This window comes from Filicampus tigris, chromosome 2 (assembly GCF_054856515.1).
Source record: "Filicampus tigris isolate MCC_2025a chromosome 2, RoL_Ftig_1.0, whole genome shotgun sequence".
NCBI classification, from domain to species: Eukaryota; Metazoa; Chordata; class Actinopteri; order Syngnathiformes; family Syngnathidae; genus Filicampus; species Filicampus tigris.
Window position 1 is genome coordinate 16701190 of NC_141218.1, and position 26919 is coordinate 16728108.

Below are 26919 nucleotides of genomic sequence, written 5' to 3' on the forward strand. Positions count from 1 at the left end.
TTTTATCTAGTGCAGTGAGTCTCAAAGTGTGGCATGAGTACCACTAGTGGTACTCGGGCTCCCTCATGTGGTACACGAATGAATTACTGTCCAAGTTCTTCAGTCGTGTTTAACTTTTAGATCCAATACATTTGCAATTATCTTGAAGACCTGTTTGGTTTTCAACTTTTTTTTGGTACAAATTAAGTTTTATTTACCTTTTAAGTGGAGAACATTTGAATAGAATCATTACTTAGTTTTTCCTAAAAATGTCAAGTTTTTGCCGATAACGTTTTGAATTTATTCCAGTAAAATGTTTTTTTTACTTATATTGTGACTTTATTGTCATAAATGACAAGTATTTTTATGTACAATAACTTCTTTATTGTAATTTAATATACCATTGATTTTTTTCTCTTTTGTATTAAATTTTATTTTTATTTTTTGACATTTTTGTAGTTTTCCGTCTTAAGTCTTAATAAGTTTTTATTTTTTTCTTGGATAATTTTCTCGTAATAGTATGCCTTTATTTGACTTTAGTATGATTTGAAGTTTCTCACAAAATTTTGGATTTATTCTTGAAAAATGACATCTTTTTTCTTGTAATGTTACAATTTTAGCGATACAACCATTTTTTTGTTAATCAATATTTCGGCTTACCACACTACTGTATTTCAATGGTCATTTTAGTGGTCCTTGGTGTCAAACGTTTGCAAACCACTGATTTAGTGGCAAAAGTCAGAGAAAAATATGAAATGTAACTTTGTCTCCACAAAGGCTTTAAAGAAAATTACACGTCACCGGAACTAATTATTTCTTACTGCTGCTTTAGCAAAGCTTTAGAAAGGAGATCAGCCCAAGGCCTGTAGCTGAGTTGGCCAGTTTGCAGAAGCATGCAGAGAAGTGTTTCGCAAAGAGATGAAATAGATGTTTGCCTGTGCATTTAGTAGGGCTTCTTTTTTTTTATCATGAAATGCATTGAATAAATGAGTTTATATAGGTTGAGCATGAGGGTGTGTGTGGTTATTTTCCATTGAAAACCATTTCAGCGGACCCTTGGTTGCATCTGCATTTGCAGAGGGCTTTCGCAGCACATGATTTTCCAGGAGGATTACCTAAAAACTGAATGCTGCCTGGCTTGTTGTCAACCACGTTATAAATTACACACGTGGCAGAGGGCCAAAAAATAATGAAGCTTCATGTTCTGGTTCACCATGCATTCTTGCAGCTGGTACAGAGATAAGCATGCGATCTTTCAAATACTATGACCACTTCACACTCTAAAGAATGATTAAATCACCGTCGGAAGAAAGAAAAAAGTAAAAACTCTGAACATTTCTGTGCAAAATCCAGACATTTCCCCTGAGATATGCAGTGTTTGTGCTCTTGTGAAAAGTCATTCTGCACTATGGAAGTAATCTGCATGTAGCCTTCACCAGCTTGTCCGAGCAAATATGTATGAAAAAACAAACAAACAAACCTGACTGGCCTATAAAACTTTTGAGGCTGAACTAGAAGAGAAAAGAACACTATGCATCGCTGCGGTTGTATACAAGAATATTTTTCTCGCATGTGGAGAAATCAGAAGTACAGCAAAAGTTAACATTTTTAAATATGGTGCATTACAAACATTACTTAAAGCAGAAGTCAATCCAAACATATTTTTTTCATTAATATGTTCCCAGCAGGCCCACTAGTTGAAATACAGCATTCGGATTAATTTTGTGTTTATGGAATATAAATTAAGCAGCAAAATGCACTCGTTTTTAGCCATTTGTTTTCTGTCAACTGAAAATGACATCACAACTGCTCAAAACGACCAATCACGGCTGACCTGTTTTCGGAATCTGAACCGTGATTGGTCGTTGTGAGCAATTGTGATGTCATTTTCAGTCGGCAGAAGACGGAGATGGCTAAAAACAAGTGGATTAACACTTACTCCACAAACGTAATATTTATCAGAATGGCCTGTTTCAACTAGTGGGCTTGCATTGAACATATTCTTCCCCAAAAAATGTTTGCGTTGACTTCTTTAAAGACCCTGTCAAATGAATTCAAAGATATGTTTGTAATTACATTATTCAGGTTTGAAGATAACTCTGGTTAACAAATATTTACAAAATTTCTTAATCAGAGATGCAAGCAAATTTCTCTAGATTTTTTTTTGCGCTGATTCTCAATCTGCCCACGTTTTTTCTTTATAATAATAATAAGTAAAAAGTAATAGTAATAATAAGTAAAATAGTCATATATTTAGTACCGGTAACATTGTTCGTATACAATTGGCTGACGACCAGTTCAGTGTGTATCCTGGTTATCCGGCACAATTGTAATGTGCAATTAGCTAGATAACTATGCCTCCACCATGATATACAGTACATCTTCTCTATCTATAATCTACTGGCATGGCTGCTTTCAAGCGCCACAATGTGCACTGTGAGTGCATGCATGACACAGGGAGGAAGGTGGAAAAGCAGGGAGGGAGGAATATTGTAATATTCACATTCAAAAACTCTCCAGAAGAAGCACTGTGATATTTTCAATTAATTGATACCAATCCAGTGCAGTTAAAACATCAATGTCGTTTTTGTCAATATGAGCTTGTTTAGGCATATGGTTAACGCATGCGCAGACTAACGTATACTGGCTAACTTCGCTCATCAGCGAACGTGAAGATCTTTTGCCACTGAAGTAAACGAAATAGTAAAAAAAAATACAATTCAAATAAATAAAAACATTCAAAATTCGATCTACTTACTTTTTGAAAGTAATTTTACTTTCAATACATAAGTACGTTTAATATGAAGAAATCATTTTCGATACTTAAAAGGCATGCCCTATGTAATATAATTAGAGATTACTTTCAGCTACGATTACAAAAAAATAATTACGTTGATGTGATAGAGGATATTTTTTTGCATATTGTTTTAATGAAGAGTGTTTTTTTTTTAAAAAGAATGATCATTGAAAAATCAAAATTCTCGACACATTGTACCTTTTTACTTAAGTATCACTTTCAGGTACTGTACTTTAAACCAGACAGTGTACTAGTGTGTAGTTTGTCCAAATTTTTGCCGTTTGAGTGATTTTTAAGGTGTTTTGTAAATGTTACCGTGATTATATATAATGTGTCACTTGAAACTAAATGTAAATATATGGTAAAAAGGCAAAAAGCTAATTGGAACTCAATCATAATGCTTCATTAAAACCTGCTGTAGAATTAGGTTGGGTTAAGGCTGAAAGTGCGACAGAGCTCATAACTACAGCTTCAGTTTCAGAGAAGAACGATGCGCAACTTGGTTGCTGTCAAACTGAAAACAGCAGCCAGAAAAACATTTGCAATTTGGTTTAAAGGGAAATAAAACTAATTAGTGTGGGATATATACAAATGCCTACAAAATATGCTGATGCACATTTTGTGCAGATTTGCCTCAAGCTCAGATCCTGCTTTAAAACTGCAAATATCATTCATGGCGGCTTAATTGTCTTTGCATAGCTTCTGCTTATAATTTGTACCCCGCTGTGGTGTGTTATCCCCTTTTTGCATTTACAGTCCTGCCTTATTGTAAGACCCAAAAAGGATGCATGCGCACACACAAGCAGCGATGAATCTTAAATATTGCCCCCATTTTGTAGCCCCCGGTTCTGATTGAGCAGAAAGTCAATGGATTTTTAAAAACAACACCACACAAGCGCAGGTTTATCCACCAAATGAAAAGAGGCTTATGAAAATGAACATTCGCGTGTACACTCAGCGTGGCTATTAACGTAACATGTTTTTTTTTAAATTCCATTTTCCACCATTTTAAGTAAACAATTTAAGATTTTCCCGAGGCAAACAAACAGTGGATCTCAAACTCTGTATTGGTATTAGTGAACTAGTAATGCAACGGTCCACCCACAGGAGACAAATCAATACACTGATTTGCAGCACTGCGGCATTTTATATAAAGAAACACTTTTGCAACTTTGACACCGATAAAGTAGGCGTCAAAGTTGCGAAGGCCTTTCTTTCTTCACACGGCAGGATAATTGGCCCGATTTTAGCCCCGATTTTAGCCCCGATTCTCCCCTACCGACAATCGTAGGTCGGCCCCAATTCTCCTAATGGCTGCAAAGATAATCTTAGTAGATAATCCCGCCGTGTGTGTTGTGCTCAGACTGATCTCGGCCGCACTGGAGGATGTCCGACCTCAAATCGGGGGTTTCATCATGTTGGATTGTTTTGGCCTGACTTTGCACCATGTGTGGTGTGCCCTGAGGACAAACGAGCATGCAATGACGTGCGTCGAGGAAGTGTGGTGGGACTCCGAAATCAAAACAAGTCCTGGCGCAACAGAGCCCAACGTCTTTTCTTTTGGTGTCTCTTTTTTCCACTAAAAAGAATCCACAAACAAGACACCATCTGAGACCCCTGCTGCCTCTTCGTCCGCCATGTTTGTTTAATACCAAGTCTCGTTTAATCTCGAGGGGTTTTGTGAGATTTCTCATCAGCGAATGATTTGGTTCGCGTGTGTGGCTGCACACCGCACACGGTATGTTCAAAACTGTTATACCCGTGTTTTTTTCCTCATCACATGTGGGGTCTCTCAGAGTTTGGAAGTCAGCCGACAATGTTAAAATCTTGCCGTGCGAACTAGGTTTTACCCAGTTCTCTCTCTCTCTCTTTCTCCCCCTACATGGACATTTGTTTTTACGCAAGAGAGATACGTAAGAATCCTTTCATTTTTGGATAGAATTTGCATTTGTGTACTGCTCAGGTGCCTTCCTGGCTCACACTTGTGGTTTGGTCTCCGTAAAGGAGCACTGACCTCTGGCTTCAGAGCGAATGGGGGGCAACACACCTGCTGACTATAGATAAATCACATGTGCATATGCCAAGAAAAGCTGCCACAAGGCACTCTAAGCCAGTTAAAAATGTAAAGCTCCTTTTGACAGGCAGACGAATGCGAGGCGAGCGTCATCAAAGGTGCACAAGAAGCGAATCCTTCTCTTCAAGGGAAAGGAGGAAGGCACATAAAGCTTGTGTGAAAAGCAGCGCTGTGTTTTTCACGGCGAGCAAATTTCCTGTTTTCTTTATCATAGTCGCTCGTCTCCCACTTCCTCTTTTCATGGACGGCGAAGGAGATGTTGCCGCTCGTGTGTTCTCGCTCCTCCGTAGTTTGCTCCCTGAGCAGTCATACGGCAGGAACAGGAAAAGAGCAACATTGCGTAAACAAACAAGCATAAAGGATGCATCATGGGAGTCATTAAGGGATTTTGTATTGATGGTGTAGCAAGTTGCCGTAGAACACCACGATCGCGGCCGGATTGACAAGCTTGGCTTACGCTCATGTTCCCTTTTGAAGGCCTACACTTGAATAAGAAAGCGCTGACTGGATTTGTCAACAGCTTTCCCATAGAGCAGTACAAGAATGACAAAGACTGCACACATTCATGTCAATGACGGGAAATCTGGCCAAGGGCCAAAACTGGGGCACTGTGCACGTCCGGTGAAGGACGGGAGGCCACGTAGGCCACGGAGCAGACCCGCTCTCTGAATGTGGAGTCACCCAGCCTCGGGCCGTAACATACTCCCTCTGACTCCCCTAAAAGAAAGGGTCCGCTTCCTCCGTCATCTGGACACAAGGCCAGAAGACGGCCTAACCGGCTTTGATTTCATTGTTCACGTGAAGGGGGATAACATCCACTACTGTCCCTGTCCTCTCCACTTTTGGGGCAGTTTGGTCTTTCCAACATCCTGCCAGGGGAAGGGTGCCAAATTAAGGATGCTGCGACCAGCCATCTGGCTCAGCTTCCTATGTTTAAATCCTCTGTCCCGGCCTATTTTCTTCCTGTACCTGCCTCACAGGGACACCCTTCCTCTGTCGTGCTCCATTTTTTTGCATGCCATCATTTTTAGCACTGCCCCCCTACTGAGGACGCATCCAGTGTGAGTGATGACATTTCGATGATGAGGCAGTTACAATTTCCCTTTGAGCACAGAAAGAACTAAAGATGAGGGATGCTGTGCTGGCTCCAAAGGTCCTAAAACTGTCAAACTGCAGCAACTCCCCAAAGGTGATACTTTCAAGTGCCCTTGTTATCCGATTCCTAGAGACCGTGCTCACATATACAAGTCAATGCTGCTGAGAGGAAAATCACTAAAGCGGGTAGCGCTGAAGTGCAGGAGAGAGGCCAAAGTGAAGCCTGCTGGGTCAACAGCATACTGAATGCCTAAAGGGAGGGAAACCGCTCATTTCCTCCAGTTTTCCCAGTGACTTCTTACCTATGAGAATACCGAGCATCAGCAAATGACGAGACAAGAGAGGTTAAGTGTGTGTACGCAACCAAATCACAATCATCCCGCTGCCTGCCACTGGGAAGCAATTGGAACATAATAGCAAAGGTGGCTCTCATTAAGTTTCTGAATGTGCTAATGATGCTTGTTGCTAAGCAACATAGTACTTCGGAGCGTTGTAATGTTCACGGAACAGTCCCCGTGTTTAGGATCCATTTTCCGTTCGGACATGTGTGGAATGTTCAATCAACAGAAGTTCAAGACAACGAAAAATGTTCCTCGGTATGTGATGGTTTGACTTGAATACATTCCCTGGCCGTTGTTGTTGAGTATGTTTTCAAGATTTATTATTGACATTAACACAATGCGTGTGAAGTTGCGCACTCATGAAAATGGTAAGCACTGCAGACAATGTCAAATTTATGGGAATTTACCGCAGTGGAAGCACTTGTGTTTCGAATTGTGCGCGTTTTTAAGGTTCATGCTGTGGGAATAATTTCTAATGAAACGCGTCTTTTGTAGTTGCTGAGTGTAAAATCAAAATCAGGTGCAAATTGGATGGAAAGATTAGGTGCATTTCTAACAGAAAATCAACATGGAAATCAATAATTTCGGATGGGAATTTTTTTCCCCCCAAAAAAGTGATAAAGACAATGTAAAACAATCTGGGGTGGATATAAGAAAAAGGGATACATGATTAATGGAAGGAAGGATGAGGATGGATGGATGGATGGATGGATGGATGGATGGATTGACGGACGGACGGACGGACGGACCCGGATGGAAACGGGAAGCATGATTGAAGGAATGAAGTCAGAAAGGAAAGTGGCTACGATATAGGAGTGACAGAAGCAATGTAAGAATGGGTGTGAGGGAAGAAGTGAGAACAGAAAGAAGGAAGAATGGAAAAGGGGTGCTGGATTGCTGTAAGGAATGAACTGGGGAGGAAGGATGGATGGAGGATCAATGTCACGATTGATGAATGTGTAGACTGAAGGAAGGAATGTGGGTGGAGTGACTGATCTTTACTTTTGTTTACAATCCATCCAGAAGATAAGGAAGAACTACACCCTGCATGATGTGTTGCGTATGCTCTTTTTTCCATAAATGACGTTGTCAGAAAAATGTCGGTGCAAAAGTGATGTCAATTTGGCCACGCCCGTTGTGGAATGAAACTGTCACGAATTAAATGCTTCATTTGAAAGATGGCACTGCCTTTGTATACATTGAGGCGTGGAAAACAAGTCAAGGTTATAAAAAAATGAAAAGCACAGATGGTTTCCATCAACTATCTTCTACCAACGCAGACACATTTTTGGCCTTGACTGCGAATTCCTACAGTTGAAAGAGATGATCTCTCAGCTGTGGTCGTGTTGGGGCTGTTGGTGTGCTAACCTGATCTGAAAGTGACTGACCAGACATGTATATGCTCAGAGAGGCCTCACTGCTCAGCACTAGTGATGAATGAAGTACTGGTCTCCATTTATTTGGACTGCGGCAAACTTCCCATGCAAAATTCCTCCCTCCTATGCTTTACTCTCCGGCTGATAGAAGAAAATAATCGAGGACATGCCTTTCATGCAGGACTGAGAGTGTATCGTGAGATCGGAGGAAGGAAACGTTGGTTGTTGTTGGCTAAAATGAGTCAACCATAAAAGTGGGGCACTGCAATAACACCCAGAACTGAGAGTCACATTTTGGGTATGATCTGATCAAGTGGAGGTACGGTCCAGTACTTAAAGTCGAAATCAACCCAAACATATTTTTTTCAGGAATATGTTCTATGCAGGCCCACTAGTTGAAACGAGGCATTCTGATTAATATTGTGTTTGTGGAATATGAGTGAAGCAGCAAAATCCACATCTTTTTAGCCATCTCAGGGAGCGGCCATTTTGTCACTTCTTTCAACTGAAAATGACACCTCAACTGCTCAGGGCTCAGGTAACGACCAATCACGGTTGACCTGCTTTCTGAAGCTGAGCCGTGATTGGTCGCTACCTGAGCAGTTGTGATGTCATTTTCAGTCGACAGAAGTGACAAAATGGCCGCCCCCGGAGATGGCTAAAACGGGTGGATTAACTCCTATTCCACAAACACAATATTAATCAGAATGCCTTGTTTCAACTAGTGGGCTTGCATAGAACATATTCTTGAAAAAAATATGTTTGGGTTGACATCCCTTTAAACATCTTAAAGCAACACTGACACTGTCAAAGATCTTTCTGTTTCAGATGAAAATCTCTGCCCCCTCTCGCGTGTTGCTTCTTTAATCAGCACGTCTTTCAGTGGCTAATTACACTCCGACAAACACAAGAAAGCCGAGCAGAGACAAATCTGTCATTTACCCCAGACTCAATGCAATTTAATCTTTTACACCAGCCAAGTTGCGCTTTCTACGAGGCAAGAAATTCTGCAGCACTTTTAATAATAGCGCCATCTTTCAAACTCAAGGCAGGAAGGCATGTAAGAGAGATGTTAGAAAATTGACTTGGGGTTTAACTCTTGAAGCTCCAGAAATGTGTCAATCCGTCTCACTAATATGATAAGGTCATGTAGGCCCGCCAGTGACCAACCTCCACGCCCACTCGCTCTCCCTCTGTGATGATAATGAAGAAAGGCCAGCGACTACATAACACTTGTGTCACACTCACACATCATATTGTCGCTGTCATGTGAAAAACACGTATCTCCATTTTTTTTCATTTTCTTATTCTTACATGAATCATGTTTCCACGTTACAGACATCAAATTAAAGTGATAATTAAGAAAGTCTCCAAAATTGGAGATGAGTGTTTTTCACAGGACAGCGACGATATGTTATTTTCATGTCATGCATGTGTATGGGAGAAAGAACATGGAAGTGTTAAGAGGATTAGGAGAAGCGTGTGTTCGAAGGCCATCGCTGTAGGTATCAAGCATGACTGCAATTGGCTGGCAACCAGTCTACTGTGTATCCTGCCAGTAAATGTATATGTAATTCTGCAATTTTTTTTTCATTTTGATATTGTTTTCACTGTGTGTAGTTGTTAGCTACTTGTGTAGCCATGTTTTTTCTATCATTGTTATTATCTAAATCATATTATTATTTCTGTTTAATTGTCACGGTTCGATAGAGAATCGACACCTTCATTAAACCCGTGTCAAGAAAACAACTTGTGTTTGTCGTGCCTGCAGGGGAAGTTACACTGGCTCTTTCATAAAGTCAGCTTGCATAAGCTCCAGCTCACCCAGCAGCATAAACAGGCGCTATTGAAAATGGACGGATACGTTTCATCCAGCCTGAAGTGCAGTGTTGTTTTTGCCAACGATAACGATGATATGATTTTGTTGATGACCTAAACATGTCTCTTTGCTGACCAAAGCATGACAAGATGCGTGTGTGTTTTTGTTGATGAGACGAGACTGGATAATATTGTTAGTATGCTGTAGCTAGTTTCAGGCTACAGTTACCTTTGTTGAGCTAGCTTATGTGTGTTTTACTGTTACAGCTGAACATGCAAGGAATTTTGGCAGTGCAGCAAGTGTAATGCATTGTCATATTGACCCATGTAGACTGTCTGAAACATTGTGGGAAATTTAGCATTTTAGACCACTTGCTTCTCCCCACATAAAAAACAAACAAACAAACCCAACAGTAGGGGTTAAGCTGGACCCCTTAAGGAAAATGTCAGCATTACTCTTTGAAAATATAAATAATTTGAATTTGCAAAGTAAACACATCTGGAAGGTAATCATACAAGACTGCAACTTGTTTTTATCAAATAAAAAGGAAAAGATGATGAAGATGATGCCCCCTAGTGGCCCCTTATTCACAAGTAATTTTGGCCCATACATACAATTTATAACTAACTAAACATTGTATGTGTATATGTACTGTATTTACCTGATAGGCTCGAAATTAGCAGTTTCGCATCACCGTTTGCGAGTCCAAATTCCCATTTTGTGCCTCCTTAATTAAAATACTTTGAATAGTAAAACTGTGAATCACAGACGTTTACGTTTTTCAGAACGGCAGAGACTGTCCCAAAAAACTTTGCTGGGCTGGATGTACGCACGTTAACGTTGATGCAACGCACTTATGTCACCTTCACCTACGGGCAGGACATAGGCGGTCGAGGCAAGCACGGTGGTACCTATACGCAGCACCAGCTAGCTAGCAACAAGCTTCAGATGGCTAGTAGTGTGGCTAAACATGTTGCAGACGCTGAGTCAGTAATCATCACCTCCATAGTGGCCAATAAGTTCGATTTCTGACCAGTATCATTCTCACGAAATGATGACAAGCAGTAATCAACAGAAGACGGAGAAGCCATGCTAACTGCTAAGCTAAAATAGCCATGTAACTGTGAAAGACCGGAATTAAGTGCTTGGGTGATCAAGTACACTTTTCACAGAAGTCTGGCTGGAACAGCATTAAAGCAAAGCGTATCAAACATTGAACAGTAAAATAGAAGGCAATTTAATCAGTGTCTGAAGAGAAAATTATTTTAAAAAAATAATACTCCACATATAGCCTACCGAAGCAGGACCAGAAATGAAATGTTACAGACTCACGTCACCCAACATAATATATTGGATATTTATAATATCACAAATGTTGTTTGTTTTCTCAGTAGGCCTACTGAGTTTTGATTTTGACTTTTGAGATCTTCACAATAAATGTTCTCAAAATTACTTTACAGTAGATTGCGTTTCTTTCTTTCTTTCGTTTAAAACAATTGAGCGTTTCTGAAGGACCATACAACCCATTCAGAAATATTAATTTTGAACTCCACTTGTGGATGATGTAATGTTGTCCGCTGTGATGTGAGCACTTGCAGACCGCCTTCAACCCCTGATTGTGTGTCAGTGTGTGAAATGATCACATACAGCACATACTTAAAATGATTTTTTTTTTAAACAAACATTTGTATAGAACTCAAAATTATATGACCCTTAGGGCATTTGAATTTGAAGGTAACCATGAACTGCAAAACAGGGGAAGGGGGTGTTGGTCAGGGTTTCACCTTATTACAAAATGTCATCATTTGGAGTGAGCTGTGTCAACAAATACTCCCCCAATTTGTGAAATGATTCACGTATTGGTGTTGGGATTTAAGAAAGTGTTCCTTAAGAAAAATGAACTTCATGAACAGCTGTTCAGCCGTAGTGAATGATTAACAACTCCAATATGCGCATGAAGTCTCTCTCAGCAAGACTGCCAACAACCTCAGCTGTACTCATACATCACACAGTCAGTGAGTGACAGGGCTTTCTGAAACATATTTTTTCAGCTCCACTTCACAGCCAAATCACATAACAAAACAAGTGTTGATGACATTGTGTCTTCTTTCACCAATATAATACAGATCCGACCCTCTGCACTTCCTACACGTCAATCCAATCTACATCCGTCCAACACTGTATTCACAGTATGACCTACATACACTAGATGTGTAGGCCTGTGGTGTAAACTCACTCAACGCAATTGGGCAGACATCAACAAACTACAATACACATGACAACATCATGTCTCCCGCTGGTACCTCACAGAATGCTTGGAAACTGCGAGATTGCTCATTCAATTGGAAAATGCAAAGTTGGAATCCTGTATAGTGGCATCTTAAGGTCGTGACATGCTGTGACAAAATTGTTTTCATCATTGGACAACAAGTGGTTATGGTTGTCCTCGGGGCGCAGGTTATCACAGTGAAAACGCATAAATGTATAATCACTAGAGATGTAAGATGTAGGTCAAAAATCATGGCTTAGTAAGGTTATGGTTTGATTCACAACTGCTTTTCTATTGTGCAAACAGGAACAGATTACATTTGTTCATGTCATGAAACAGGGTGTCCCAAAATTTGAGATCATTTCACAGTCCAATAATTTTGGCAAATCTTGTTGAAATAACCTCAAATTTTTACAAAATGTATAGAAACAGATCCAAATTTTACATTTAATATTTTATTTGAACTGGCCTATGTCCCTCCTCTTTATAGGAGGTGCTATTAAAATCTTTTAAAGCTGTAACAATTATAAATTGTTCAAGGAATTAATATTTACAATGATTCGGGGGGATTGTCTGACAATGTTGTAATATTTTTGAGTGAAGTCCGGTGACATCCACCACACAGGTCCACAGAGCGTGGAATCAGTCTTTCTGCACCTCGATTAAATAAACCAAAATCCAGAGATGGGCATTCCGAACCCTGGATCATCCCAGACGGATGCCCATTTTTTGGACGGACCGACAGAGGATGAGAAGTCTTTTAAAAAGGACAGACTAAGCAAGAATGGAAGTGGGTTTTCGTCCGTCCCTCTATTCGTCCCTAACCGAGTCAAGTACTGATTGACGTGTTGTGTTGGGACCACTGTTCTCTACCGCGATACCACGGTGCAGCCATGACTAAGCCTGCACCACACTGTAGTGCTCTTTTTCATGTGCGTCCCCTCCCTACCCTATTGTTCTCACCCTCTAGGGGACGTCCATTTCACTAACGAAGAAAAAGGTGCAGAGTAATTTTGTTTTGTTAACTGTAAAAATCTATCCAAACCTGACAAGTGATGTAAAAATCTATCCAAACTTCACAGGTCATGCCAGCTCTGCTTACACTGAAAGGTATGACCCGAAAAGATGTTCATTCTCCTCCTAGAATAACATTGTTATTTTGCAAACATTATTTCTATTGCGAGATACCGCAATAAAAAGTGAAAACGTCTTGCGTTAAAATGCAAAAGTTTTGCAACAAAACGCAATAGGTTGGGGCATCGATAACCGGGAATCGAGTGGAACCGGGAACATCATTCCGGTTCTCCAGGAATCGTTCAGATTTATGAATGTCGGTGCAAAGTTTCGATTCCTAGTTAGCCACGTGGAAGAACCACGAACGAAGTAGAACGCATAAAAAATGTGTGCGCTCGGCATGCAGCCCCGCCTGCCGCCAAAGCTGCGGCGCAAGTATGAGTGCTGTTTAAATAACACTGAAAGTGGCATTTGTGAGGTGCTACCACTTTTTGCGGCCACTACTTTTTCGTACAATCATGCTGTTTGACATTTTGTGTCACGGAAGTGTACTGCTATCCATGACACTAGAGAGCCAGAAGCTGAGCTGCACTGTGTTTGTTAACGGACTAAGTGTGTGGCGAGAGCGAAGTTACACTTCTTGCGTCTTACCTAATATGTTCTGTGAGGGAACCATAATTGTTAGGCCATCACACTACATAATTACCCTTGCATTTGATTCATACATCCAATTATTATCTGAACCGCCTCCTCACGAGGTGGAGTACACCCTGAACTGGTTGCCAGCCAATCGCAGGGCACATGTAGACAAACAACCATTCACACTCACAGGCACACCGAGGGACAATTTAAAGTTTTCCATTAATCTACCATGCATGTCTTTAGAATGTGGGAGGAAACCGGAGTACCCGGAGAAAACCCACACAGGCACGGGGAGAACATGCAAACTCCACAACCTAAGGCCGGAGGCGGGGATCGAACCCTGGACCTTTTGTATTGTGAGGCCGATGTGCTAACCAATCGTCCACTGTGTTGCATTTGATGAGTATATATTTTTTGATGGATAACTAGCTATGAACACGGACCATATAAAATGACGTGGAGTGACGCATCTGGCCCACAAACCTTGAATTTTACACCTGTGCTGTGTACATTTTACCATTAAAGAAAGAGTATTATAGCATATAGTGACAGTGATCCAAACATGGTTCAGTAACAGATTAGGAAATTGTCCATAAAAAGGGATTTGCATCTAAATAGAATGCAATCTAAAAAGGCCATTTTACCCTCTATAAAAATGCATTTCATGGACTACAATAAAAAACATTGGAACCTTGAGGCGTTCACTGATCCCAGGAAGTGCCGAAAAAGTGAAACAAAAAGCATGGAGTACCTCTACACCTTAATGTCATGTCAAATATAATTTACCAATTGGAACATAAAACAACAATTTGACGGAAATGTGCCCTTTCCATTGTATCTGTTGTGCACAATATCCTGCATGTTGGCATTATTCATTGAGATGAGGGAAAATATAGAACATTTGTTTAGCACCATTATGTGGGTGTGCACCAAATTTTAATGGATCATTTGACATAAAAAGTTCAAACCTTTTTTGTTAGTTTGACCTATCTATCTATCTATATGCTTAATTGAAAAAATATATGTAGAAGACTCAAACGTTAAAACTTTGCGTCCTTGACGTTCAGCTTTTAGCGCGCTAAATTTAGATCTCGAAGTCTCCTCACCTGCTGCATAAGCAACTCCAATCCACGTGCGATAGAAAAACTTCAAATGTGTCTTCATCTCCAATAACTCCGCTCCACAAGAGCAACAGGTTGGACGGTGTTTCCACTATATTGCGTGCTTGTAAATAAATAGTTGGGGAGGGAAAAAAGGCTAATGTGTGTGGGCTGATGGTATTGTGAGTCCACGGAGGAGTAGACTCAGGTGAAACTCGGCCAGGCGACGCGTGCGATACGTGCATGTGTTCGGGACACAGGACAGATCCCAAATGTTGTGTGCGTGTGTTTGTAAGTGGGGGTGTGTGGGGTGGGAGCTGGTTTGTGGAAAGGAAGTGAATGAGTTCCCTTTCCTTTGCTCGTGACTGAAACAACCATCGGAGCGTGCGTGTACAATAAGGGTGACACGCTTAACTTAAGCCATCTTAATGGCTTAAAGGCAGCGTCAGTGACATTCATCATGAACAGAGATGACTTTGTACTTAAGTAAAAGTACAAGTAATTCTGTGATTAAAGTAAAACTACTCAACTTTTTTACTTTTACACAAAAAAAAAAACGGACAGGCGCCCTGTGTAAGAAAAAAAAATGCTGTCCATTATTGACAATACCCGTTTTGAAACCATGCTAAGACAAGACATAAATTAAAATAAAATAATTCACTCACAAAAGTTCCCACTTTTAAAATCTTCCATAGCGCTCATCCTAAGTAGAAAAAAATATATATCACTGGCCACACAATCAAAACATATTTACATAGCTTTGTTAATGTTTTGAATTGACAAAAAAAAATGCAAATTGAACCACTATTGTAACGCCAGAAGCTGCTAGTTTTTAGGCTGTCGAAATGAAAATGAAATAAGACCATTTATGAGTAATATCTTGCTTCCTGGTTCACATCTTTCCGTGTCAGTCACAAACTCCCAAACAGCTTAATCAAGGTCTCACATCTCTCAAATGCTAAGTATTTTTTACATGCTGTTGTCATCGGCAGTTGCTTTCATTATGTCCCTCCAGTGATAATATAATATTGTGAATTGTTATTAGGTGTAAACACGATAAAGTTTGTGGAAAAATCGACAGTTCAATGTTTGGATCAGGACCAAATATGATGCCTATGATTTTTTTGTGAGGGATTCGATTGTTTTGTTGTCATTCCTTGATGTACCGTGCTTCCACATACACAAATGCACACAGAATAATACCATAACCTTTTTAAAAGTCATTCAATAAAGTTAACCATTACTGAAATAAAACTGCTGTTAAAGGGAAACCAAACACAATTTTATTAATGCAAGAATACATTGTAAAATGTGTGCCATAACTATTAAAAACAACACTCTGACTAATGTTGCGTTCTTGGCATAAGAATAGAATGAAATGATTCATCAACGAAAGGGTGGCACCATGCCAGATGCAATCATTTTCAGCTGCAGACTGGAAGTGACGTCAAAGTGCAAATACCGGTAGCATCTTGCCACCTCGGACAGCGGACTATTTCATTATGTTGGGTGAGAGACCGTTGAGAGCGCTGGATTTAATCATCGTGTGCACAGCATGCCTGAGATGGAAAACATCAGAGGAAGTGTAGCAAAGAGTAAAAGCGTTGTACATCAACTTCTTGGTATCAAGGAGATCTGCAAAAAGAAATCCAGATTGGCTCATCTCTTGGTATTCATATAGAAAAATATAACTGAATCAGACATGGGCCAGATGTGCTTCAAAATTTGGTCCAAATTTGCAAAATGGATCCAGTCCCATTGACTTTTTGATAAAGGGCCTGCTGTGGTATGGACTAACTTCCCAGACCTGCAAAAACTTTGGGCTGGAACTGATCTAGAGCAGCAATAGACAAGTTAATATACGGCCCAATTAAGATACACGTGCGATACCCAAAAATGACATCCTGGTCAGCTGTGGACCAAATGTGGTCTAGATTTGTACCAAAACTATTTTCAGTATTGAAAACTCTATTCCAGATAAGTACATGTACAACTTTGTAAATGATAACGTTATAACAAGTTTCTTTGTCCAAGTTTCTTGAACTTAGTTCCCTTTTAACATTTGTAATTGTCACACAAGTTTAGAAATTGTAAAAAGTAGAAACATTAAAATTGTTAACACTGTCATGTATTTTTTTACATTCACTGAGTGGAAATGCCAAAATACTATGTGCCAGAAGAAGTGAAAAAAACCTCTGCCCAGCTCTGCAAATATCAAAATGTCATTTATTCATGTCCCACACTTACTCACAAAAAAGTTGGTCAAGTTGTTTTTGTATAACTGTACTTTCTAACAAAGAAACGAATGCAATAAAAACATGCCGTCCTTGGCTGAGGTAACTATACCGTACGTCCTTGCGCTTGTGCCAGAAGTGTTTTAGAGGAATTTCTAATTGCTCAGCATTCCTAATGTCAACAGACATTTGTACAGAGTTACCGCAGGCATTTAGAAGATGCAAATAAATACAAGATGAATCGCATTGTGCGCCCATATTGTAAGGTCAGCTGTTATTTATCCAAAAGGTAATAAATCTCTTCAACATCCAGAAAGTTTTATCTGTGCAGGTCAAAATGCCTGCTATTAATTTTTTTTGAAGCAGGCTCACTTTTGTACCGTACATTATGTTCTATACAATATGAATTCCAGACAACAAAGTAATTTAAGAACTTTTCTTGCGCAGACCAACACAATATATCTCCTCCACCCCACTCCACAATGTCTCTTGAATGCAAATGAGTTTAGTTTAGCAATAAATAGAAGAAAAGTGTAAGCCGGTCACTCCCTGCTGTGTCATTATTTTGTGACCCCTGGAGGAAAGTTGAGTCCGTTATATGTGATTGTGTAAACAAAGAGACATTGTCATAACAAGGGATGCTGAAGATGGATACATGCCGAACACACACCGTGCCCAGCCTTTCAGGTGTGTCATTTTAACTCATTTATTAAGCAATTTCTCCCGCCGACTGAAATACCGGTATGATCGATGTTTAATTCCCAGCACCGTAAGTGAAGGAAATCAATGTGCTTCTTTTTTCCACCTATTTGATATAGCTGCATGACTCCAGACTCAAGTCATGATTCCAAACTGAATCCCAGTATACGCCTGATTGTCTCTCTCAATTTTATTACGCCATTATCTTCGGTGATAGTGAGTAAACCACAGGCACAAAAAAACTAATATCTGGAGTGCGTGGAATAATAGGGTTGAGATCATTGTGCGTGGTTTTTCCTCCGGATCCCTCACGGCAAGCCACCTCTGTGACCTTAAAGCACAATGTTGAGATTGAATGGTTGTAATTAAAATGTTCCCCAGCTCTCCGCCCCCTAGGCTCTGTAGCTTCAGAGCAAGATAAACACACTAAATCACGTTGATAGTTTAACAAAACGTTATACTGGGAGTTACCAAATCTCATCCCAAATATAAAACCAATAATGTCATAAAGTTGAGAAAACACTCAAGTGTCCAATAGAATATTGCATCGTGCACATCAGCATTTAGACAAGCCATCCGTGCAAAAAGCGATAACAAACAACAGCGGCGGTCGTGCGGGGCTCCGCGGTGGTCCCTGCTGTGTCATTTCCAAAAGTTTATAATGCAGCAGGCTCCTAAGAGACAACTTAAAGAGTCAAGGACCCGTCCTTGAGGTGCCAACACTCCATCCGGCTCATCTCCAGGCCAGGAAACACATTAGGCATCCACAGCGAGAGGCAAAGGAAGGATGCAGCTCATGCTCGCAAGTGGCTTACTCTGAGGTGCATGCCAATGGGTCAGTCCAGCACCGTGCATCATGCCAGCCTCCTCCAAGCACGCTTTTATATATAGAACATTTTTCTTTGCTTGGATTGTGGCAGCAAACATCTCTCATCTGAGAACTGAGAGAAAATCTTATGTTTTATTACCTTCACTGAGCTCAGCACAACCCGGTACTGAGAAATAATATGCTTTTGATGTGCCATCGAACTATTTCATCTGTTTTGAAAACCTATGCCAAAGTATAATTTTGCAAGAGCCTCGACATTGATTTGTGTTTATGCAGGCAGCAAACTGCGCCTCAGAAATAACAACAAAAATACACTGTTCTCTATTATGACACCTTCAAAAGCCGCACATGGTGAAGAAATGTCCTTCCTGCTCTTATTGGGTCATACTTTCCCATGTGCATAAGAGGCATTTTAACACATTACGCATTTTTCTGACTGTGCAGATTCTCATATCGACTTAAAGGTGAAGTCAACCCCAAAATGTTCTTGCCAATAATATGTTTTATGTAGCTCCACTAGTCTAAACACGGCATTCTGATTAATATTGCATTTTGGAATATGAGTTAAGCAATAAGCAGCAAAGTCCACCCGTTTTTAGCCATCTCAAGGGACAGTTGCTGAGGGGCTCAGGTAACGACCAATCACGGCAGAACTGTTTTCTGAAGGTGAGCTATATAAAAAGGACAATATGGCCCGTAGTGACGTACTCGATGCGGCCAACACATCACACCACCCTTATAACAATTTCCTCACCGAACCAGATGTCTGGCACCGCACCAAAACTGAGCTATGAGAAGCAGCATGGTGCCACAGGGCATCAAGACTGCCAGAAAATACAAATAATATAAAAAAGCTGTTGTATAAGAAGTAACAGAAGACGCTTGGCAACTTTTAGCTTATCTGGTAAGTACATTATGGTCACAATCTTAATTTTTATTGAGGTGAGGAACACATTGGAGACACATGATACAAACACTAAACACAAGCAACAGCGCAAGCTTCAGGTAGCTTCCTAATCAGTGGCTCGACCGAACACACACATGACGATTTGCGATCAAAGAAATTGATCTAGTTTACCATATACGAATGTCAGCCCGACTATTTTCCCAGCAGTTCGGAGGGGGAAAAAAAAAAATCACTGTGTGGTTACTGGTAACACTTTTTTATTATATTATTATTTATGATTATAATTTCAGAGTGCAACAAGCGCCTTTGGGGGCACGAATATTTTTGAATTGCCTTGTGCAATGGCACCACATACTTGGTTGTGGGTAAGTAATGCACAATTAAGCGTTTCAAATTTCACATGACTCGTCAACCTAACAAGTTTTTTTTAAGTAACCGATTTGCAAAAATCTTCACTTTGAATCTACCTTATTTAGCATTTGGCGGGAACACAACATTGATATGTGAGCAATTATGTCAGCCCACTTCCCTTGCATGAATGGAAAACATCTGCATTAATATGCAGTAATAGAGCTCTGCACGGGTCAGTCAAATAGGCCTGAGGGAAACATTTGGCTCTTTGCAGCAGAATTCTCCATTTCACAGCATTATGTGGTTTGTGGTGGACAGTGGGTTATCTGAGTGTTGTAATCTAATTGGACAAGCTTTTTGTGCCTCAGGATACTTAATGTTGGACTTCAAGTACCATGATTAGGGCAAGTGAAACAGCAGAGTGGACGTGTATTCAAATAGACGTAAATCCAACCAAAGAGGCAATCTCAGTCATAATTTAACAAAACAAGAGTGATTCATGCAGAGCAATGTTTTTCCTCCTTTGAAGAATGCCGAGTCAGGGCAGACCTTGGCCATGTTTCTTTCTTGCAAAACTGCATTCATATCCACGCAAAGGAACTATAGCAATGCACATTGAAAATGATTGGGGTTTTACTAGGTCATCAGCTTTGCAGGTTTTTTAGGAAGTTTTTTTATGATGTATAAAAAACTTTTCTTTAACATACAATTTTACCGAGATACAGCTAACATAAACGAGAATGAAAGAAATGAAAGAGTGACAAAGGAGCTGGACAATCAAATTCCCTGTGAAATAAAACTAAATATGCCTTCTTGATTTGACACGCCACAGAGAAGAGTTATGTTAATAACCTTGACAAATTTGAATGGTTGAATAAAAGTATAGAAAATGTCAAGTACCGGGATATATAATAAAATGAGGCTTCAAAACCGGGCACACTACTGACAACGAGGCGCTCTTAAGATGTAAGGCCAGCCCAAAGCTTCTGCGAATGCAGAGTCGGACTGATTTCGTTTTCCCCTGCTTGCTCTCCCGTCATTCTCTGAGTGAGATACGCGCACTACGGCAGACGACGAGGCACTCTATAAGGGCCACGCCATTGGCCGTTTCAATGTGAGTAGATGGATTTTAGGGTGGCTAAATCCATATCGCAATTGCGCTGGATAAGCACTGATGAGAACGAAGGTACTCAGATTCTCGTGTTGCGGGGTAGGGGAAACTCATGCCAGACACCCAAGTGCATTACTGGGTGCCCTTTTCTGCCGCGCCCAGCATCATGCTGAACTGAAAAACTGTTTAACGCAAGACTGTATCTCCATAAAATCAGTAATACATACTGTATACGTCTCACTCTTTGCATGGTTTCAGCAATTATTTTCAAACATGAATAATGTATTTCGAGACAAATCTCCAGAGCTGGGCGGTCCGTCACTGGGCCGGACCGGTCGGACCCTCCGGCCCGGCCGGATGCCCATTTTTGGGGCAGGGGGTGGGGCCTGACAAATTTTTAAAAAGGGCTGGACTAAGCATGGCCGGAAGTAGATTTTAGTCCGGCCCACTAATCGGCCCTCATGAGTGTGACGTGCTTGCGAGGCGGCCAAATTTCACCTCAGCCTACTCGGTGAAAGGCTTCTTTTTAGGCTTCTTTCTACTCCCGTAACGGCAATAGCGACAACTGCCGCATTGATTCACATGACCGTTCACATGACCGACGCATTATGCTGATGGCGACAGGTCTGCAACACATGCCACGCACACATCAGGAATTGTTGCTGTTCTGATCGTTCCATTATGTCGCATGTTGCGATGACATACAGTTTCCCACACGGAGAGGAGAGAGAGGATGCAGCACGCGGCTCGTTGCTACTGCAAAGCAAACTAGTTTGGCAGCGGCGTATGTGTAAAAAGAAGCTACTCACCCACGTTCCCCCTTAGCCGCCACCTTCCAGATCATTTTTGCAATAAAATTAAATGCATCGTCTAGTCATCTCGGTCCCTTTATGGTCGTAGCAGGCACAATATCCATTGTTGTCTTTTTGAAGCGACGCCCCCCGAATTGGAACGTAACTCGTTCAAAACAACTTGTGTTCACGAGTATAGTCAAGCTGCGAGCAGCACTCAAGGATGACGCCGGCACATCAAAGTGGAGTTCATGCACTTCTTCTGTCACGTCTTTCATATTTCTGGAAATACGCCGTAGCAAACCTGCTGTGTATAGTGGTTTGCTGGTATGCTTTTATTTTGAAGGCTGTGAAGGAGGGGAAGTGTGCAAAATAAATAAGTAACTTGTTGACTGCGACTTCTGGTCGTCTGCTGGACCCAAATAATTATACAATATGACAAATCCAACCCCGGGGCTGGCAATGCAAGTAAGCACACGCATTTGGGTAAGTACTACTGGCGCATTTGAAGCGTGTCCACAGTGGGTTCGAATTGTAAATTAGCCAGCTAATGATCTTTAAAAAGCCTCTGCCGTTAGCATCCCTCCCGCGGCGACGTCAATCAGGGACGCTTTTTTTTTTGGGGGGGGGGCAGAACTGGGCGGGGGCCGACAATGTTTATGAATATGGCCAGAGGGTCGCGGCCGGAAGGGTTCCCAGGTCAAGGGTGGAGGGTCGTGGCCGGACCGGCAAAAAAGGGTCAAGTGCCCAGCTCTGCAAATCTCTGATTTCATTTTCCAGGGTTTTTAAGAGATCGTGTACAAATTTGGTCAGGATAGGAATGATTACATACAGCAGTCACCACACAGCAAAGAGCTCCGAGTAATGATAACATAAGCTTGTGATGAAAACTTGTAAGAAAATGATACTCGCCTTAATGTTACACTGGTATCTTGTGGTGGCAGTAATGCAGATTACAAAGTGATAGACAACTTTCAAACAGCCTTCCACAGAAGACTTACCTATTGATTGATGTCTGATTGCTGGGGACAAGTGGATTTCCAATTGTTGCATGAGTCATTAAGCTCGGCAGGAGAATTGTCCATCCAGCTTCGGCAGTATGAATCCACGTCTTGCAGAACATCCTTTTACGTGCTGGCCCCAAACATCAACCATTGCCAGGCCTTGCATCATAATAATATGGGTAGCCTTTTAGATGGAGGATATTGTTGTGATTTCCCTCTGGATGTAGGGAAAGTTGAGCACAAGACGACAGACAACTAAAGTGGTTGACATTTAGATGTGATACCCTGGGGCTTACTTTTGCAGTGATCATCATGCATTACATCGTGGACTGCAATGGTGGCTTTCTTGACCTTAACGCTCTGCCCTGAAGTAAGGAAAAATTGAAGCAAAAGGCATACTTAGCGATATTATGCTAAATATTACATTCTAAACACTAAAAGCAACACCATAAAAAAGACAGAGACCATTGATTTTTCAGGCCAGAGTTAAGCAGTTTGTTTGTAAGGCTCACACTCAATCTTGCGGCAGACAAAATTTAATCAAAAGTAGATGTTGCTCTGCTTCCTGATTCCTGACTACTGTGGAGGAGCCTCTGAGCAAGGCACTGACGTAGCGTTGTGGGTGAGCTCAAATTTAACTCAGGTGAGTTTGGGCAAGAGGTGGGCTATCCCGTGGACTGATCATCCGTCAGCCAATTGTGAGTCACATACTGACAAACAACTGTCCACACTCGCATTGAAATCGATCATAAACTTAAGTGTCTTCAATTAACCCATCATGCATGGTTTTGGAAAGTGGACTCAAAAGTCAATGGGCATTCTTGCATTCGTTGGAGTTATCAAAAATTGAACTTTTGTTCAACAAAAACTAAAGCAGTAGTGACTGGTGGGGATTTACTTATGTAAGACCACATTAAAGTGATGTAAAAGTGATGCATGTGGAAAAAGTTCCCTTGGTAGAGCTGAGTGTTGCTGTTTCTCTTACTATCCATTCTTTCATTTTTTTAATAGTGCTTATCCTCGTTAGATTCGCGGGTGAGTTGGAGCCTTCTAACTGACTTTGGGCTAGAGGCGGGGTACATCAACTCATATTCAAAACCTTTGGACAATTTTAGAGTCTTCAGTTAACCAGACAAGCCTGTGTTTGGAATGTGCGAGGAAGCTAGACAATGTGAAGATTTGAAGCCAAAACCTCAGAAGTATGATGCAGATGTATTTGGCTAAATATAGAGGTACCTTGACTCACAAGTGCCCCGATCTATGGGGTTTTCAAATTACAAGCTGTTACCTGTCCAAGTGAGCTTCAGATGCGAAAGTGGGGAAGGAAAAAAAGCACAGCTATCGTCAGCTGTTTATTGAAAGGGACAAACAGTTAAACAGGGAGCTGAAATGCAGAAATGTCATAGGATACAATCAGAATACAATGATTAGAAAATTTGTTTCAAGACTATATGCAATTGAAAACACTACAAAGACAAGATATTTAATGATCAAAGTGATACATTTTACCGTTTTTTTTTTTCAGATCTTCACTCATCATGAATTTGATGCCTAAAACACAATCCCCAAAAAGATGGGACAGGGGCATGTTTACCATTGTGTCATTTCACTCACTACAAGATTGGGACCCGAGTACACTAATTGTCAAAGCCTTGTAGGTGGAATTCTTTCCAAATTCTTGATTGATGTACAGTTTCAGCTGCGCAACATTTCGGCAATTCCATTGTTATTGTTGCAATTCATAATGCGCCACACAATTTTCAGTGGTAGACAGGTCGGACTGATAGCAAGCCAGTCTAGTTAGTATTCGCACTCTTACTATGAAGCCACGCTGTTGTAACGTGTTGAATGCGGCTTGGCATAGTCTTGGTGAAATAAGCAGAGACATCCCAGAGAAACAAATTACTTTTATGGCAGCATATGTATAATTTCTCCCAAACCTGTATGCACCTTTCAGCATGAATGGTGCCTTCACAGTTGTGCAAGTTACCTATTTGATGGGCACTAACATAACCCAGAATGTCACAGATGCTAGCTTTTGAACTCTGCACTGATAACAGTCCGGATGGTCCTTTTTGTCTTTGGCATGACCTCCATGATTTCCAAAAACAATTTGAAATGTGGACTCATCAGACCACATCACACTTTTGGACTTTGCACCAGTCCTTCTCAGATGAGCTCGGGTCCAGAGAAGCTGAGGGTGTTGGGTGTTGTTGATATTGTACAATGGTTTTGCATAGTAGAGTTTTAACTTGTATTGGTAGATGTAGCAATGAACTGTGTTAAATGCCAATGGTTTTCTGAAATGTCTCTGAGCCCAGGTAGCGATATCTTTTACACAATGATGCCGTTTTTTAATGTAGTACCGCCTGAGGAATCGAATGACACGGGCAGCCAATGTTGTTTTTTGGCCTTGCCGCTTACATGCAGCTAGGGTTGCCAACTCCCGGAAAAATAAATAAGGGACACCTCATCAGCAGGGACGGCCACCCTGACTGCCTTCAACTATGGATGGACAGATTGATACCAAAATATCAATATTCCAATCCAGAGTGCTCAATTTTAAGTATGGATCCTCAAGATAAAGTATGATATCTGAAATTAATTCATATATACTGTATAATATATTTATTAATCCATAATTTAGAAGGTTGTATTGTCATCCAGCATTTTTGCTATGTGTTGCCAAGGGCAAAGAGCTTTCTGCCTTGGCAGAAACAGACTGCTTCGCACTGGTCCCGGCCCACCAGAACTTTTCAAACGCATTCGATTGGATGAAGAACGATCAGGATGAAGGCCCACGACTGGTAGGCACTGCATGGAGTCCACGCCACTGTTGACAAGATGACATGGAAGTGATAACAAAATAGTTTGGAGTAGTTTGATTCAACTGATGATGTGTACGCTCTCACTGGTGTTAGCACAGTGACAGCACACGTGGTTTTGTTTGCAGCTTTGTATAAAACAATTTTTTAAGTCACTTCCGGTATCAATATCAGATAGGTATCGCGATATTTGGTCCAGTATTACTTGCTATCGGATCGAATCCCAAATCACTGGTATCGCCCAGGTATCTACCTTCAAGTCTTGATTTTTTTTTTTTTTTTAGCTCTTTTTTTGTGGGTGAAACAATTTTTAACTATTCAAACCCGAGTTGAATAAGATGCGTATTTTTGAATGATATGAACACATTAGAAAGTTATTATGCAGAAATTTACTTGAATACAAACTAACAAAATTAACTTATCAAAATAAATATCTCTCAAACAGAAACCTTTCCTGCTTATGAACATTCATCCTGTAACTTATGAACAGTTCAATGCCACATTATGTGGAGCCTATTTTTCCATTTATATTTCCTCTGAGATCTTGCCGCAGTGAGGCAGGCAAACAAGACATGTCATTGTTGAGGCTCACAATGAGCTCACCTTTAATCAGTTAGGGAGAACATTTCTTTCGCACATTTATCCGCTTCAATCTTCAAAAAAGAGAACAATAATAAACTTTTTTTTGTTACTGTTTTCCTACTATATTTATAATTTAAGTGTAGTATATCGACTGCCTGTACAGTAAAAAATTATGCATATCTGTTTGAACTTGTAATGTAAGGCTGTGTGTGTATTCTTTAGCTATTATTCATCAATGTCAATCAATCGATTACCTGTCTGTTTAACGTACTTGTAAATCATTTGTACGTACTTGTTTATTCCACCCCAAAATTATTGTTTGTTTACACAATGCTGACATTCATTGCACATTCCCATATTAACCTTGATCAGAGGGTTAAAAAAAAATATTCTTTACATACCGTATCTAGTTCTGGCGTTACCTGGTGGACAACAAATCTGTCTAGGGTTCCCCTAGTTTTGTTGTGCCTTTCGTATGTCTCCACCACTGAAAGCATGTTTGTTTGAGGTGGGTCAGTCCACCATCGACTATGGAAAAAGTGCAATGCACTTGATAGATATTCTCTCTCACTTTTTTGACCAATGTGTTTTCTGCTTTTGAGTCCTTTGTATTTTTGCAATCATTGCTGCTGAAGAGCGGTGCCTTTGCCGGTCGCATCGCTGCTCGAAGGTGTGTCACCGTGTCATTCACGCTTCTTTGTTTGTCTTCCGCTATCGAGTTTGGCAACAATAACTCGACCAATAAGATAAGCGGATTCGGTATCGTCATATCGTGTATGAATATGCTGTCAGCTCATTGGTCATAGAGCAGGACCATTACCGTAAATTGTCATATAAAGGCAACTGTTGTTCATTAATTCCTTCGCATTTTACGGACTATTTTTGATTCTCACGATATTACGGGACAAAGTGCGTCCCTTTACAATTCAATACGGGACGCATACTTATATTTCTAAAGACGGGACGATTCCGTTTTTTAAGGGACGGTTGGCAACCCTACATGCAGCGATTTCTCCAGATTCTATGAATCTTTTAATGACATTATGGATTGTAGATGATGAAATCCCTCAATTCCTTAAA

The 26919-nt window shown here is 40.7% G+C and overlaps 1 protein-coding gene across 5 annotated transcripts in view; it reads right to left on the reverse strand.

Moving 5' to 3' along the window:
- flt4 (fms related receptor tyrosine kinase 4) overlaps positions 1–26503 on the reverse strand; it is a 96295-nt gene extending 69792 nt beyond the window's left edge. For 2 of the 5 annotated variants that reach the window (XM_086018501.1, XM_086018494.1), the window contains exon 1: positions 14513–14761. In XM_086018501.1, coding sequence (XP_085874627.1) covers positions 14513–14570 — 58 coding nt within the window. In that variant the 5' untranslated portion in view covers positions 14571–14761. Of the gene's footprint in view, positions 1–14512; positions 14762–22429; positions 22688–22728; positions 22798–26240 lie in introns of those variants that run through there. The other 3 variants (XM_086018521.1, XM_086018509.1, XM_086018516.1) reach the window with 3 other exon arrangements.
- Positions 26504–26919: the final 416 nt, after the last annotated feature.